The sequence below is a fragment of the Pholcus phalangioides genome, unplaced genomic scaffold (genome assembly GCF_987345545.1).
Source record: "Pholcus phalangioides strain wild (caught in Gottingen) unplaced genomic scaffold, Ppha-v1.0 ptg000008l_1, whole genome shotgun sequence".
NCBI classification, from domain to species: domain Eukaryota; kingdom Metazoa; phylum Arthropoda; class Arachnida; order Araneae; family Pholcidae; genus Pholcus; species Pholcus phalangioides.
In genome coordinates, this window is record NW_028301601.1 from 22660741 (window position 1) to 22677665 (window position 16925).

General features: G+C 37.7%; 1 protein-coding gene across 1 annotated transcript in view; it reads left to right on the top strand.

The window, feature by feature from the left end:
- Window positions 1–16925, top strand: part of LOC149084012 (sushi, von Willebrand factor type A, EGF and pentraxin domain-containing protein 1-like) — a 66626-nt gene that overhangs the window by 41493 nt on the left and 8208 nt on the right. The window contains exons 19-35 of the mRNA XM_089234355.1: window positions 118–345; window positions 882–1083; window positions 1257–1414; window positions 1589–1790; window positions 2901–3073; window positions 3279–3518; window positions 3699–3866; window positions 5563–5736; window positions 6024–6251; window positions 6429–6844; window positions 7305–7408; window positions 7508–7841; window positions 8502–8710; window positions 8843–9079; window positions 10521–10808; window positions 11014–11359; window positions 12704–15183. Coding sequence (XP_089090481.1) covers window positions 118–345; window positions 882–1083; window positions 1257–1414; window positions 1589–1790; window positions 2901–3073; window positions 3279–3518; window positions 3699–3866; window positions 5563–5736; window positions 6024–6251; window positions 6429–6844; window positions 7305–7408; window positions 7508–7841; window positions 8502–8710; window positions 8843–9079; window positions 10521–10808; window positions 11014–11359; window positions 12704–15183 — 6187 coding nt within the window. The remainder of the gene's footprint in view (window positions 1–117; window positions 346–881; window positions 1084–1256; window positions 1415–1588; window positions 1791–2900; window positions 3074–3278; window positions 3519–3698; window positions 3867–5562; window positions 5737–6023; window positions 6252–6428; window positions 6845–7304; window positions 7409–7507; window positions 7842–8501; window positions 8711–8842; window positions 9080–10520; window positions 10809–11013; window positions 11360–12703; window positions 15184–16925) is intronic.

Genomic DNA, 16925 nt, shown 5'->3' on the forward strand with positions numbered 1-16925 from the left:
TAACTGTTATTAACCATGTGTTATGGTTAATTATTTATTGTATTTTTCTGTACACAGAGAGCCCTCATAAGAAGAAATGCTTCCCAAAATCAAAATTTAATATTTTGTCTTGCATAGGTATTTATTGTGAGAAAGATATTGATGAATGCGAAAGTGGACCTTGCAAAAATGGTGGGACTTGCAAAGATTATGTGAATGGATTCTCTTGTTTTTGTCCGGTTGGATACTCTGGGGATCATTGTGAAGAGGACATTGACGACTGTCTTCATGAGCCATGCTATAATGGTGCAACATGCTTTGATGAAGTGAATGGATATTCTTGTAAATGTTCGCCTGGGTTCGTAGGTGAGCTTTCGTTTACTCTGACTGAAGTGTTTCCACAATGTAAAAAAAAAATAGGTCCCTTCCTAACATCTATCACTTTTAAAACCTGGTTTTTAAAGGCTTCCTGTTAGAATTCTTAGCAAATTAGGATGTCTTTTTCAAGTCACCCTACGTATAAAATAATTTTTATTTGCTCCCAATAGTGGCATAATAGATCTACTTTAATAATTGAGTGCTACCAGAACAGTCATTGTATGAAGCAGCTTAGGGCCCTCTAAACAACGCATAGGACCATCCAGACTTGGAGCCATAATTAGATCTGGCATCAAGACTTTCGAGAGTAAATATATAAATTAGTAAGTTGGTACTTCCAGTCAGGTGAGAGAACGTAAAACACTAATTTGCCTCTAAGAGATTCCTTGATATTGTTGAGATGGTCCTGAAGCAACTATCAATTACTTTATAATCCCCAGTGTAGAAATGAAGTCATACATAAAATGATTTGATGCTGAAGATAAAAAAAGTTATATGTACCCATAAAAGTATTCAAATTCTAGGTCCTCTATGTCAGTATAACATAGATGAATGTCTCAGCAACCCATGTCAGAATGGTGGCTTCTGTATAGATTTAGTGGCTAACTACACATGTGACTGCATGCCTGGCTTTGAAGGCAGAAACTGTGAAATAAACACAGATGACTGTGCTGGAGATCCATGTCGAAACAATGGCACCTGCATAGATGATATTTTATACTTCAGGTGAGTGTTGTGTTTTCATATTTTCTTCATTAGGGGCATTTCACATGGTGCATTTTCCGATGAATCTGTAACCAGAGATTGGTTGATATTGCTTCACAAGACAACACTTGACACTTTTGCAATTCTGTATATATAGTGATTTGATCGGCATTTTTTCTTTCTATTCTATTTAGGTGTGATTGCTTAGCAGGCTATGAAGGCCCAATGTGTGAAATAAATATAGATGAGTGCCGTCCAGAGCCATGCATGAATGGGGCAACTTGCATGGACCTTTTAGCTGAATTTAAGTGCCTTTGCCCACCATCTTACATCGGCGATCTTTGTGAAACGGGTAATGAATATGTAGTGTTGTTTATTATTTAAGGTGTGTTCAGCTATTTTATAAGACTCTTTTCTTTCAGGCATAATTATAATTTCATATTCTTGATTATTTGTAACTGATTGTATACATATATTTATATTATGAAACAATTTCGAGTTAATTATGGCATTTTCTTTGTCGCAGAACTTTCTTCAGATTTTCTTCTGCATTTCCCATCTTCTGGGACCCTTGACTTTGTGCAATTAGATTATTTGCCTCGTACCCTTAGTGCTTTGACGATCTGTTTGTGGATGAAAACATCAGACAAATTGAATTATGGAACTCCTTTTTCATATGCTGCTGATGATGGAGCAGACAATTTGCTAACTCTAACTGATTACAGTGGGTATGTAGTTTTTTTAGTTGAATAAAATTCTTCCATCACGCATTTATGATTAGCCTTTTAGTTAACAGAAGGCTCTAAACTAATTTTCAAGCAGGCCCCTTACCCCTTTTTAAGAAGAAACATTCCCTGTGTTTTCTTAGAAATGCACTTTTTTTTAATAATTGCTACAGCTTTATATGGACCACTCACAAACTTCTCCAAAGGAAGGGACAGCGTCTGAGATTTTTCTCTGCACATTTTTATTGGTGTGCAAAATCTCAAGAAATTACATACTTTATTTTGTACTTTTTTGTTCACGATGGGGGTTCCAGGATGCTCCCAAATGGGCTCCTTGCAGACAATGTCAAGCAGAATTAAACGTGTTCATTCCTCGAATGGATCAAGGCACTCACGGAAGGACTAATGACATAGCAGTAATTAATCAACAAGTTTATTACAGCAATTAACAGTTAAGCATAACTATTACTTTAGAATTTAAGATATTCTAAACAGCACTGAAGGGCTGCAAGCAGACAGAATATAAGTTCACATTGAGAATCAAGATTCAAGCGATAGTAGCAGAAGCAGTAAAAAGCCACACAACAAAGCTGTCTGTTTTATACACGGCTCACAATCTGAGGATAAGCAAATAGCAGGACCCATGCAGCAACTGTGGATCGGCTGTGACATTAGTTAGCAGTGTGATGCTCCCTGTACATTATTACAAGCAGAACGTTCCTTGAAGCAGTGACATAGGTTGGCGGTAATGGAGTAGTTAGTGTACTTCCACAGTACTATGCCTGCAGGTATCATGCCATAGATTAATCAAAAAAAAAATCTGGCTTATTGCAAAGAGCTTGGATGAGGCAGGCCATGCTGTTTAAGTAAACAATTACAAATTTTTCTAATTAGCCTAAAGGTGTGATGATTTTTCTAATTGGCCTAAAGGGCTCATTACAATAAGCATAAGGAAATATTAGGCTGATTAAAAAGTTAGAAAGTGCTAGATAATTTTCCAATTAGCCAAGTGCTTGTAAAATGACCTGGCTTTGAGCAATAAGTTGGATTTTCCAATTAGCCTTTGATGTATGTATCAATTTAGTGTAAGCTCCACTATATTTTCTACATAAGGTTTGTATTCTACGTCAATATGGAGAAAGTTGTGACAGATGTAACTGCAAATGATGGACAATGGCATCATATATGTGTTACCTGGTCCTCTACAGATGGGTCTTGGGTCCTTTACAAGGATGGACAAAAGAGAGATGGAGGCTTCGGACTAGCAACTGGCTCCATTATCCCTGGTATGAAATATTTTTAAGCTTATATTAAACATACAAATCTATTTCCATAGTTGTATTAACTCATATTGATCTTGGACATTAGTATATGTCAATTGCATCCAAGCAATTGAATTTTATTTTTTTAGGAACATTTTTGTAATTATTCCTTTATGCACACACCTTTTTTTTTTTTTGCATTTTTAATGGAATTTATCCTTCCCAATAGCATCTGGAACTTTGATACTGGGTCAAGAACAGGACAGAAAGGGTGCTGGATTCAGTACACCAGAATCATTTATTGGAACACTCACTTTACTCAATATCTGGGATCATGTACTAACTTCTGAATCAATCGCTTCTTTTTCTACTCGCTGTGATAAGTATAAAGGCAATGTAAGATCATGGGCAGACTTCCGAATAGGAGTGCGAGGCAAAGTGCAGTTCCTCGACACCCACTTCTGCCATGGTAAAAAATTTGGATCATTATGAAAATTTGACTGATTTAAAATTGGGTTGAATATATTTTATGAAAAAACAGGAGGCTCGACAGTGTTTAAAGTGCAGATGCTCTAACACTATTGTTATTGAAGTTTTTATTATTATTGTCATATTTACTCCATGATTAATATGATGCTGTAATGTGCAGGTTGCAATACCTCCCAGAGTTTCCCAAATGGAGAAATTACGGTGATGGGCGTGAAGACTCAAGCTGTCATGTCTTATAGTTGCAATCCTGGATACGAACTGAGAGGTATAGTTACTAGGAGGTGCCTTGTATCTGGAGATTGGTCAAATACTGTTCCACAATGCACACGTGAGTATATATTCTTGATTTGTATTTTCCTTTTACTCTTTGTGTTGAACATTTATCACTACTCAATCATCCAGTTTAAACATATCCTAACTTTGAGTCATGAATGTGAGTCGGTCTCAAATTTGAAAAAGTCTCTCCGCAGAGAGCAGCATATTTACATAACACAAAACTTCAATTGTCTGACACTTTTTCTTCTAATATTTAAAACTGATAACGTAACTATATTAAGGCCTCGCATATACACATTCAGTATATTCTGGCATGCACCAAATCCTTATAAATTTCTCAGAAGAACATTTACGAGGAGCAGGTATAGTTAAATAGTGTTGTTTGACTCATATAGTTATCAGATCAAACTTTCATATTATTAACACAACAATTAAATTAAGTTTTTCTACAGAACTTGTATGCTTATGCTACTGCCAAAGCCTAAAATTGGCCAGTTTGTGAATTGGCCAATTTTGTTTTAAATTGACCCGGCCAATGTCCGAGTTCCGGGCTTTGCCCAGCCAGTTTGCATATGGCAGATGGCCAATTTGGCAGGTGGCAGAACTGCACATAACAAGCATTACACAGAAACAAACTTCATGTCAGGTTCACTACACATACACACACATTCCAACATGTACCAATTTGTTAGAGGTTCCACAGAGGAATATGGACGAACTGCATGTGTGGTGTAGTAGTAGTCATGTAGCCAGTTCGCAAAGTGGCTGGAGATACAAGGCCAAAGTCTGAAAAGAAAAATCATGATTCAGGGTTATTGCAATTTGCCGTATTTGTTCGTGATAATTTCTAGTTGCCTCTTGCATTAGCTATGGCAACCCATTATATTGTACTCACAATGCTGTAATCTTTTCTTTTTTTTCAAAATTTTACAGAAAAACCATGTCTACATTATCATATAAATAGTTTTTTCTCTCAAATTTCTCTTCTTTTCTGTCTCGTCCAATGGAGCTAATCCAATACAGCTACTGTGTATAGCCATGCATCACATGTCAACGATGGAAAAAAATTGATTTTGGGCCTATTGGACTGTCTTACATCAGTACACCAAACATTGGCCAGGGATCTCCAGAAACTTCATGAATTGGCCAGCCAAAGTTTAATTCATTTCTGAAAATTGGATTTTGGCCAAAACTCTCTGCTAATTCACGAACTGGTCACCACCAAACCAGAACATGACTCCCACTCTGTCCCTTGTAGGATATAAGCGGATTACCTTGTGGCTGGGCCATGCTGAACGAACTGGCCACACTTCGAGCTTTGGCAGTAACATACATAGCACTGTATAACACTATCATCCAACATGGTTTCCAGCAACCTGAAAAGTCAACCAACCAACCAATGACCAGTCACAGCCCTGGAATATCATCCTGCAGTAATTTACAGCTAACTGCCTCTTACAAACATGGACCATGGTAGGAAAAATCATGGCAGGAAATGTCAGGGAAATACGCAAATATTTGATAAAAGTCTGAGAAAAGTTCTGTCAAGAAAAAAAAAGAAACTCGGAAATCATTTGGAAGGCTAAGATTTTGAGTTATATTCCTTCCTTCAAGAGTTTCTGTGAGGGAAGTGTCAGAGGGAAATGATGAAGCAGATTTTGATGGGAACCCTGTAAAAGATACAGCCAACCGATGAGTATGAGGGCCCAGTTTTGTGGTTGAATTAATTTTTCATTTATGGATTTCAGGTATAAGCTGTGGATTCCCAGGCTATATAGCTAATGGATATATCAATGGGAGACAGTATTACTATCAAGATACAATACAGTATGTTTGTAACCCAGGGTACAGAATCAATGGTGAATCTACTCGAATATGTCAGGCAGACCACAGATGGAGTGGAAATGCTCCGCATTGTGAAGGTATTGATGCATTTATTTCTGTTTACCAAGCTTCTCATAGAGTTAAAAAAAAATTTATGCCACACAGCTTAGCATCGAGGACTGCTCATCAATTATTGAATAGATATTTATAATATAAATTTTTATAGAAAAAGTTTTGAAAATTGTATGATAAATTTTTCGATATTTCAAGGATTTTTACAAGTTATTCAGTTTATTAGAAATTTGATTCGAGGTAATTTGCTCGCGCAGAAGCCCATGTTTTATGTGAAACCAAATTTATATATATATATTTTTCCCCCCTCCAGAAATTCTATGTAAAGCTCCCACAGCTCTAGAAAATGGTGAAGTCATGGCATCCCAGAGTCGCTATCGATTGGGGCACCGCATCCAATTCAGCTGTAATGATGGTTATAGACTAGATGGACCTGGATCTTTGACTTGTTCCAGTGATGGAGAATGGAATGATTCATTGCCTGTGTGTCAACCAAGATCTTGCGAATCTCCACCAAGAGTCCCACATGGTCGTGTCGTAGGTATGTGAGGTACATAGGCCTCTGGGATCTGAAGAAACAAATGATGATCACTCCTAAATCTTTTTTGCAAAGAATGTAATTTTGCATGATGCAGCCCATGAAAACTATTATGAACAATTTATATTCACTAATGTATTTTTCCCATGTACATTGTTATATTGGATGGTTTTTTTTCAGGGTCTTATACAAATCTCGAAGTTGGCAGTGTGGTTCGCTATATATGTGATGAAGGATTTGAAATGCACGAAACCGGTGAAATCTTCTGCGAATTGAAAAACAGATGGGCCGGAGATTTGCCAAAATGTGACAGAGTATCTTGTGGTCCACCACCACAAATTCCACATGCATCCATCGATGGAAAAGATTACAAATACGGTGGCACAGTGATATATAAGTGTGATGTCGGTTATGAAATGACAGGAGTGAGTCGGTCAACATGTCAATCTGACCGGATATGGTCTTATGCGACTCCAAAATGTTTGCCAATAAGCTGTGATAGGTTGAATCTCCCTGATCAAGGCAGAGTTGAACTTACTGAGGTTACATATGGCAGTGTAGCTAAATACTCTTGCTATGCAGGCTATGAGTTGCAAGTAAGTGTGTCTTTTTGAGAAATTTTTCTTGTTCTTTCATTGTTTGATGTGGAACATGCTGGAAAAACTTACTTTTTGAAACTATCTGTGTGTGAAAGAAAAAAATGTTTCTTCGAAGAACGAACATAATTTTAAAGAGTAATCTAAATTTAACTGAAAGATCAAGTTTATTATTATGGTTGAATACCATTTTAACGAATACTGTTATAGCAGGGAAAAATCTCATTTTAACTAACACTTTTTCTAATTCCTCGGATAAGTTTACATAGGAACAATGTAAAAAACTTGGAATTCTATTAGAACAAAATTTCTTTATAAGGAAGTGGTTTCTCTGGTCTCTTGGAGTTTGTTATAATGGGATTTGATTGTATAATTATTTTGGATCTAGTTGAATATAAAAGTTATTTTGTGCATATTGGTATGTCTAATAAATTTAAATTTGATTTTTTTTTTCCCAAAGGGAGTTCGTTCCAGAAAATGCAGGGCTACTGGTGAATGGAGTGGTGATGCCCCAGTGTGTGTTCCTGTTAGTTGCAGTCAGCCAGAATCCATATCCAACGGAAGGTGAGTTAGTATTGAGCTTTGATTTGGCAACTAATGACAATAACTTCTATAATCCCTGAAACAAATTTAATTTGTTCTCTCAATTATTTTCTATTGCAGGTATATGGGCAGCGACTGGACAGTTGGAAACACAGTAACATACAGCTGCAATCCAGGTTACGTTCTGGTCGGTGAGGCAGATCGCGTGTGCTTGGATTCAGGTCATTGGCTTCACCAAGTTCCTAGTTGCGAGCCTGTCGAGTGCCAAGTTCCTAACAGACCTCTGCATGGATCTGTTGTGTTTGATGACAGGAGATTTGGTCAACGAGCTACGTACAGCTGTGATACTGGTTATCAGCTTATTGGCCATCCAATGAGTGTCTGTATGGAAAACCAGCAGTGGGAGCCCGATGTTCCTGAATGCAAACCCATCGTGTGTGGTCCTCCACCACAAGTAATAAATTGCAAAAAAAAACCTGTTCACATATACATAAAAACCAATTAATTCCAAGTACAAAATACTTAATCCAAAATTGAATAATTGTTTGAAAATTATGCTAATTCAATTAAATCTTGTTATTGTGAAATCAAACAGACCTAGGCAGTTATTTCCCATTAACCGAATATCCTGAGAAGTACAGATTATGTTCTGATCAGTGAGAAAGATCATGTATGTGCTTAGATTCAAGTCTTTCTAGCTTCACCAAATTTCTAGTTGCAGCGAGCATGTCAAATGTTACATTCCTCACAGACCTCTATAGATCTGCTGTATCCAATGGTGAGAGATTTATTCAAAGAGCCACGCACAGTTGCAATACTGGCTATAAACTTATTGGTCAGACAATATATGAAAAATCAGCACTGGCAATAGAAGCTAGACAATTTATCATGATTGTTTTAATTTAAAAAAAATTACTCTATCATTTTGGATGGAATCACACACATGCTATGCACAAAATAGTATTTCTTATAATGTAGTTTTGTGCTGATGGGTTTGGCTGTATTAATCCCTCCAAAAAAGCAGTAATCAGTGTGTCCAAGTTTGTTGAATTGATTCTTAAATATAACTTGAAGAGTCAATACATGCATTATATTGGAATGCATATAATTGCAGGGTGAAAATGTTGTTGTATCAACATCTTCAATCACCTATGAAGGCACAGCCAATTACTCATGCAGAGAAGGATTTCACTTGGATGGTTCAGCAATGAGAAAATGTCTAGCATCCGGTAAATGGAGCGGAAGAGATCCGATATGTGAAGTCATCAGGTGTCCAGAACCAGCCATTGTTCCACATGCATATCTTATTAACTCAGATACAAGGTAAGAAATGAATGAGGGACATACCAATTTACCTATGTGCAGGTGTATTTCTTAACTGTGCTCATACAAGGTTTTCAGTACTCAAGTGGCACTTGCTGTGAATTGTCAGTTAGTATAATAATGTATTTTCAGGTATGGATCTTCAGTTGAATATTATTGTGATGAAGGCTACAAGCTCAGTGGACCTATGCAAAGAGTATGTAAATCCGATGGGCAATGGGAAGGAACTGAACCACAATGTGTCAGAGTCCGCTGTCCTTATCCTCCTTCTATGGCTTATGGAGAAATATATGCACATGATACTTTCTACAACAGTATAGCAATCTATAAATGCAATAAAGGATATGAATTGAAAGGTCCATCTCAAAGGTGAAGTTGATTTTTTCACTTATATAAAGAAATATGCATATAGTGTTTAACACTTGAAAAGTTTTAACTAAAAACACAGAGAGAAAAATCTGTTCTTATATTTTACAGCATGATTTCGAAAATATAGATTGCAGGATGCATCCAGTTTATAAATATGGTATTTTATATGAACTACAAACACCCCATATAAGTAGTTGCTTTAAAAAATTACTCCGTTTAAATGTTTGTTTTTCTGTCTGGTGACAAGCATTTGACCACTAGACACAATGTGTGACCACTACTACTGCTAAACACAGCTACTTAGCATAAGTCTATTACTTAACATGCAATGTGTCTGCTAGTACCAAAGATCCTGAGATAAAAAAATGAAAGGTCATGGAACTATAAGGTTATAGATAGGTCTATGGCCACTCGAAAATAAAAACCCCCATGAAATAATAGGAAGGGCAATAGTCCTACTAAGATTCAGCACAACTTTAGCATTTCTCATAAAGTTCATGCAGATACAGTGAACATCTCTTAATGTTATCGCATACAAACTCGAAATTTTCTGATAACAATAACCCTGATTAATAACTATATCTGAAAAAATCTTGGTAATAAGTATGATAACCACATGTCTACAGGACAACTTTGTTTTCCTTTCCTACATAACTAATTTCAAAATACTGAATTGTGACTTTTTCATTTTGTTTTCATCTATGTACATAAATTTGGTTTTCTGTCTGTCTGTCTGTATGTTCTCTATACCAATCTACAATTTTAAACTGATAATCACCAAATTTTGTATATATACCAATTAGGGCCCAACTTAAAGGATAAACTATTTTAAAAGTTTGTCAGAGGGGCAAATATTCACAGTCTATGCTTGTTATAACAACCCTCATCCTTCTGTTAAAAACAGGCAGTATGTCAAGTGGTCATTATACTGAAAGGAAAACGTATAGGATGATTGTTAAATGAAAATATTTGTGACTGATCGTATTGGTCGTTCTGACAGAATGATGACTATCATGCAAGATTGCTTTAACAACCATTGATTGTGTTTCCATTCTAACTTCTAAGAAAAGCTGCAAATAATACGCAGGAAAATATGGTACTAATTTATTTGCATATGCATTTCAGACATACTAGTTTAGAATAAATAAAAAGCTCTATTTCAGAAACAGGAAAAACTAATGAGATGTGAGTACAAAAATCCCAGAAAAAGAAACATGCCTGCATTATGTTGTTGGCTGAAACATGCAAATTTTCATCCCTTGTATTATAGTTTAAGTAGCCAAATAGTATCAGTCACAATAGGTGACTGAATTTAGTCTTAACAAACTAATTAATTCATTGTGCAGAATGGCCATGTAATGTGAATTCAAAAATATATATCATGGCTATGGTTTTTGTTTCCTCTCTTATGTGAACTATAAAATGACATTCATGATTTCAGAACGTGCCTCCAAGATGAAACATGGAGTGGACTGGACCCCCACTGTGCTCCTTGTCACTGTCCTATGCAGGCTTTGTTGATTTCGGATGGACGGGTCATCGGTGAAAGCAACACATTTGGTTCGACTGTGCAGTATGAATGTGATGTAGGCCATTATCTTGTTGGGGATTTAACCAGAACATGTCAAGATGATGAGACCTGGTCTGGTTCTTCCCCTCAGTGTCTCAAAGTTCAATGTCCAAAACCATCATCACTTACACATGGTGAAGCAGTATGGACAGGGCATGGGTATTGACACTTTTTTTTTTTAAATATACTAAACTAGTTTCAGATTAGTTCTCTTAGAATATGTGTAACAGTATATAAGTAAACTAACTCAATATACCCTCAATGCACTCGTATTCTTCACCAGTTAGCACTACGAGCTCAATTTTGCTGTATGACCAGTAAATATTATAGGTTATAGTGTGTTAATTTGTTTCTTGTTCATTAGCTTTCAAGATATCGTCTCCTATAACTGTTTTGATGGGTACACTTTAGAGGGTGATAAAGTTCTGTCGTGCTTACCGGATGGTAATTGGAGCAGCAAAGTGCCCAACTGCACTCCAATAAAATGTGAGGTTCCTCCAGCGCCTAAGCATGGACATGTCTCATACTCATCGCTAACTTACAAGAGTTATTGTGAGTATAAGTGTGAGCGTGGATATCGTCTCAAAGGGTCAAGGAAACGGCAATGCAATGCTGATCGAACATGGAGTGATAAAGAGCCAGTTTGCCAACTTATCAAATGTCCTGATCCACCGATGATTTCATACGGAATTCTCCAAAATGTGAACGAGGTTAGTGTTTTGTTTTACATATTCAACGAATTAGCAGTGAATATATACGACATAATTTATTTTACATTCTTAGCTCAAAAGTTTCTTGGGCATGATAACCTAGATGAGATACTTATGTACAGTACCAAAGGATGTTCAGAGGTGTCCTGAGTTTAATACCTGATTCGTCCTAGTTAGAGTATTTCTTGATGCGGAGGTTCAACAGAAACAGTGATAATATTACCACAAAATACATTACTACAATAGTAGAAATGTATTCTGTGTATATTCAATCTCAATCTATTAACTATACATGCACCTCGTACACATTCCTCTGCAGAATTTCTAACGAATCGGTACATGTGGGAACAAGCTATGTTATTTATTGTACACGCAATGGCTCTAATGTATTTCTGATATCAGTTTTGATTGTGTTTCTTGTTCTTCCCGGTGCTGCCATCTTTCTCCCATATTTAGAAGTAAAGATGGTAGATGCTTGAATTTTCGTGTTATGTAAGTATAATGTTGAAGGTCTCTGCTTGCTGTCTGCGGAGAGACTTTTAATACATTGCTACTACAGGAGGTTCCCTCACCAAGAAGTTAATACACTGATTCTTCAGCAAAATATATGGGAAAAAGTGCTGAATGCTGCCGTTCTGATTCTGCAATAAGGTAAGACCTGGTCTAAAAAACCCGTGTGCAGAAACTGACTGTGGTGCGGAAAAAATAACAGAAGCGTTCAAATGTGTCTCCACAGGGAGGTGGCAAATCACAAACACAAAGATTATTTCAAGTTACAAAGTTATTTGCTTCAACTTTACATACCTGCCACTATCACTTCAAATTTGGAAGATAGATGACAGCACCAGAAACACATGACAGCCATGCCTCTGGTACTCAAAAATATGTTAAAAGCACACAAATAGCAAGCAACTGCCTCACTATTCAACATTCACATTTTTCTAGACCAAGCACCTTCAACCATTGTTTCAACAGTTCATTTTACATTTTAAATAAGCCGAAAACTAGTAAGCTATAATACATACACATTACAAAAGAGCTCGGTAATCCTCAGATAGTCACTTCAATAACTATACTGATATAAACATGGAAATTCAGGCTTCCTTCAACTTGAATAAGGAAGGCAGATGGCAGTGCTTTTTGAACATGAAACACAAGTTTATAAATATGTTAATGCCATACATGCACACATACAAAAGTTTCCGGTATGCACTAATTCATTAGAAACTCCATGAGGTACATGCACGGTGCAGCAGTAGTGGTAGTTCTTCCCTTTGGGTTAATTTCTGAAAATCATAATTCATTTCGATTTTTTTTAATGACCCACTTTTCTTTATCTTTCAGAAGTATACAGTCAGCACAGAAATACACTACAAATGCAAGAAAGGTTACAACTTGAAGTCGTCGCATTCCGCGGTCATCTGTGATCACCATGGTAAATGGATAGGACGTTTACCAGTTTGTGAAATCATAGAGTGTCCTGTTCCGCCATCATTACGTTTTGGTTACATTGAAGGAAGCAACTTCACCTACGGAAATTCTGTGCATTTTGTCTGCAATGTTGGCTGGCGCCTCATTGGGGAGATCACTCTCACTTGCCAGAGTAATGGCCAATGGAGTGCACCTTTCCCGACCTGTGAAGGTACTCTGTGCCCTCCACCAGAACACATTGAAAATGGATTTATGTCTTCCAAGAACTTCAGTTACGGAGCGAAAATCAATTACAGTTGTAACAAGGGTTATGAAATGATAGGGATCGGTGAAAGAAAATGCCAAAACGACAACACCTGGAGTGGACATCTTCCAGCTTGTCAGCCTGTTGTTTGTAATATGCCACGTAATGTAACTCATGCTAAAGTTGTTGGCGAGATTTACGAATATAATTCCAAAGTCTCTTATTTATGTGATCGAGGTTACGAGCTTCACGGTGCCAGAGAACTTGTTTGCACCGAAGACAGAACCTGGAGCTCTGACCCACCAGTATGTGAGCAGATATCGTGCCCATTACCAGATCCCCTTATTCATGGTGAAGTAGTAGTTCACAGCTACTCACAAGGCAGCGCTGGAAGAGATGTTCAAGTCTGGCCTCTGTTGAGTCAGAGAGGTGATATAACAGTAGACGGTAAAACTATCTTGGAATCCTCGCGATCTGATATCTTCCATCTCAATGATCAAGTAACGTATAGGTGTACTTCAGGTTACAAACTGAAAGGTAGAGAAATACGAATCTGCCAAGAGAACGGGACATGGTCTTCAGAAGTGCCAGTATGTGAGCCCGTGAAATGCAATGCTCCAGAAAATTTGATGATGGGAGATGTTTTGGTGGTGTCTCTAGCTTACAGATCCAAAGTAAATTACTCTTGCGATTCAGGCTATAAATTAGCAGGACCCGCTTTCAGAGAATGTCAAGCTAATGCAACTTGGTCATTGGGACTCCCATCCTGCTTGCCGATAGTATGCCCAACGATTCAAAACATTCCTCATGGGTATGTTAAATGGACATCTTTACGCTATGGGGCATCAGCGACATACGAGTGTTTGCCAGGTTACAGGATCGCTGGTCCTGCGGTCAGAGTTTGTGAACATACCGGAAGATGGAGCAAAGATGAGCCCATATGCATAGCCAGAGAATGTGGAATGCCAGATACCCCAAAGCATGGTTGGGTCGAAACAGAAGGCATTATTGTTGGAAGTACTGCAACTTATCACTGTAATGAGGGATATGAACTGCAAGGACCAATGATGAGAACTTGCTTAACCAATGAAAGCTGGAGTTTGTTTATCCCGAAATGTTCAAAGGTGTCATGTATACCACTCTCGGACATTCAGTATGGTTTCCTGAATGCTAAAAGCTTCAAGTTTGGCTCTGTGGCAGAATACTCTTGCAAAGAAGGATATCGACTCGAAGGAAATGACAAACTAGAATGCATGGCCAACAAGATGTGGAGTAAAAACCTGCCTGTTTGTGAACCTCTGCCTTGTCCGCGACCTGTTCCTCCTGCCCATGGCACAGTACTTTTCCGCACGTTACTTGTAGATAGCACTGTACATTTCTTTTGTAAAGAAGGGTATAGGATAGAAGGTGCTGCTAGTAGTACCTGTCAGCCAAATCAGACATGGGACTCTGAACCACCAGAATGTGAAATAATTTCTTGTGAGCCAATAAAATCCATAAAACATGGCAAGGTAATAGGCAAAACTTTCACTTACGAATCAGTTGTAAAGTTTCAGTGTCATCCCAAGTATAGACTTGAAGGAAAAGATTCTTTATCCTGCACATCATCTGGAAACTGGTCTCATCTTATTCCCAAATGTGTTAGGTTCCTGTGTGATGATGCACCAAAACCATACTATTCAGAATCACCAGTTGGCCCACACAAGGTTGGACAGATGATAAACTATAGATGCAACAAGGGTTACGTACTCGAAGGCAACGATGTTCTTCTTTGCGAACAAAATGGACAATGGGAGGGCTTGTTACCTACCTGCAAACCAGTAGATTGTGGTCCCCCACCAAGCATCGCACATGCTAATATCACCCTAAAGGGAGGACACATTCTCGGCTCCGAAGCTTCATTCATCTGTGATGCAGGTTATGAATTGAAAGGTGGTGATGCCACTTGTGGGCCAGATGGCAACTGGACAGAAATACCTTCATGTGAGGTGATAAACTGTGACGATCCTCCTGAAATTGACCATGCATCAACTATTGTGAAAAGAAAACCAGGGGTTACAGAGGCTACTTACACTTGTGAAAAGGGATATAAGCTGTTAGGATTAGCGAGATATGTATGTCTCGGCAACAGCTCTTGGAATATAGAAGGGTAAGTTAAAATTTCTTTATATACTTTGAGAAAACAGTATTGATGGTACTGTTTGAGTTATCATCTTTGAATATTGTGCCTGATAACTAATCGGTCATCAGGAACTTTTTCTCTGAAATGGTTCTAGTAAGCCCCAAATTTAAATTATGAATGAAATACTGATAGCCGTTTACCTATCAGGATAATACATCAGTCCTTGGTTTCCGGAATTTTGCATTTAAATTTCTTCAAACATGAGAAATGCTTATATAATGGGTGATCATATTTACCAAATGAAATATTTTCTAGATAGGTTTTGTGCATGGTAAAAGGATGAAATTAAAAGCAGGCATTTCATCTTGTTATAATTTCATTAATGCGAGAAAAATGAGGCAAAACATGTTTGATGTTGCAGGCCTCTGAGGATATTTCAAGCATCGTGGTCTCCCTCATGAGTTGTATCATCTCAATAGAAGCATTCTGAGCTAGGAAGAATTTACTTGTGCTATCTTGAGACAGTGGCTTTGGTCATGATGATAGTGATTTGTGAATATTAGGCTGAAACCTATAGGCTATATGAGGGTTGCATCATAGTCTTTACAGCCAGACCTATGGCCAGAAATTTTTTTCCCAGGGGGGGGGGGGGCACCAAAGTGACCAAACAATAGATTTCGCCATGTTTTCCCTTTTTTCAGTCATTTTCTCACATTTCGGGGGGGAGTTCCAAGTTCCAAACCAGACCTCCAAGTCCCCCCCTCTCACTACAGCCTTGGTTACAGCAAACATAGTTTGAACAAGTGAGGCAAGACAGCTAGGAAACGGGATATCATTTTGGCATGTGCTTCTGTCATTGACTATTTTTTAAAATATCTTTGCATCAAAATTTTGACATGATGCAATGAGCTGATCCAATAAAAAAAATAATTGATATGTACCAATTTGTTGGAAATTCCCCAGAGTAACGTGTATGATGCGAGGCACATGTATGGTTAACTAGTTCTTTAAGGATCGGGCATAACACAAGACAGACAAAATAACTTGCCACGTTGCTTCCGAATTCGGAAGCAACGTGACAGCACTATTCGAACACATAACAAGTATTCCTCAGAAAGAAACTTCACATTGGGTACAAAACACATATATAATATGTTCTAACATGTACAAATTCATTTAGAAGTTCCTCCAAGGAATACTCATGAGAAGCATGTGCATTTTAGTAGCGGTAGTCCTTTAAGGATGGGACTTGTCATGTATTTTTCACGTGACATCTAACAATTCTTTTTATTTTTGTGAATGAAGAATATATATAAACCAGTTTATCCACTTCTAACATTGACTTGTAGCAAACCAAGCCAGAACGACACTGAGGGAATGACAAAAGCGACTTGACAACTGAAACTAATTAAGGTGAAGTAGTACGTAAGGTGAAGAATGGAGTACTAAACTGAAAATTCAGGTTTATAGAAATTTTGCCACTGACACAATTATTTCCAGTACATTTCGTCACCATACATTTCGGCTGCCCTGACAGTGTGAGTGAGTGAGTGAATAGCCAAGTTAGTGAGTGAGTGGCCATATGAGTCTCCAAGTTAGTGACCAAGTGCATGAGCATATGGCAGGGTCGTAGCGTGCCTTCTTGGGGCCCCAGAGCAGACATTTTCTTGGGGCCCTTTAAAAGGAAAAGATTATGCACAATAAATGTACATTATTTGTGGGGCCCCCGGTTGCTCCAGCCTAGTTACGGTCCTGGCATATGTCACACT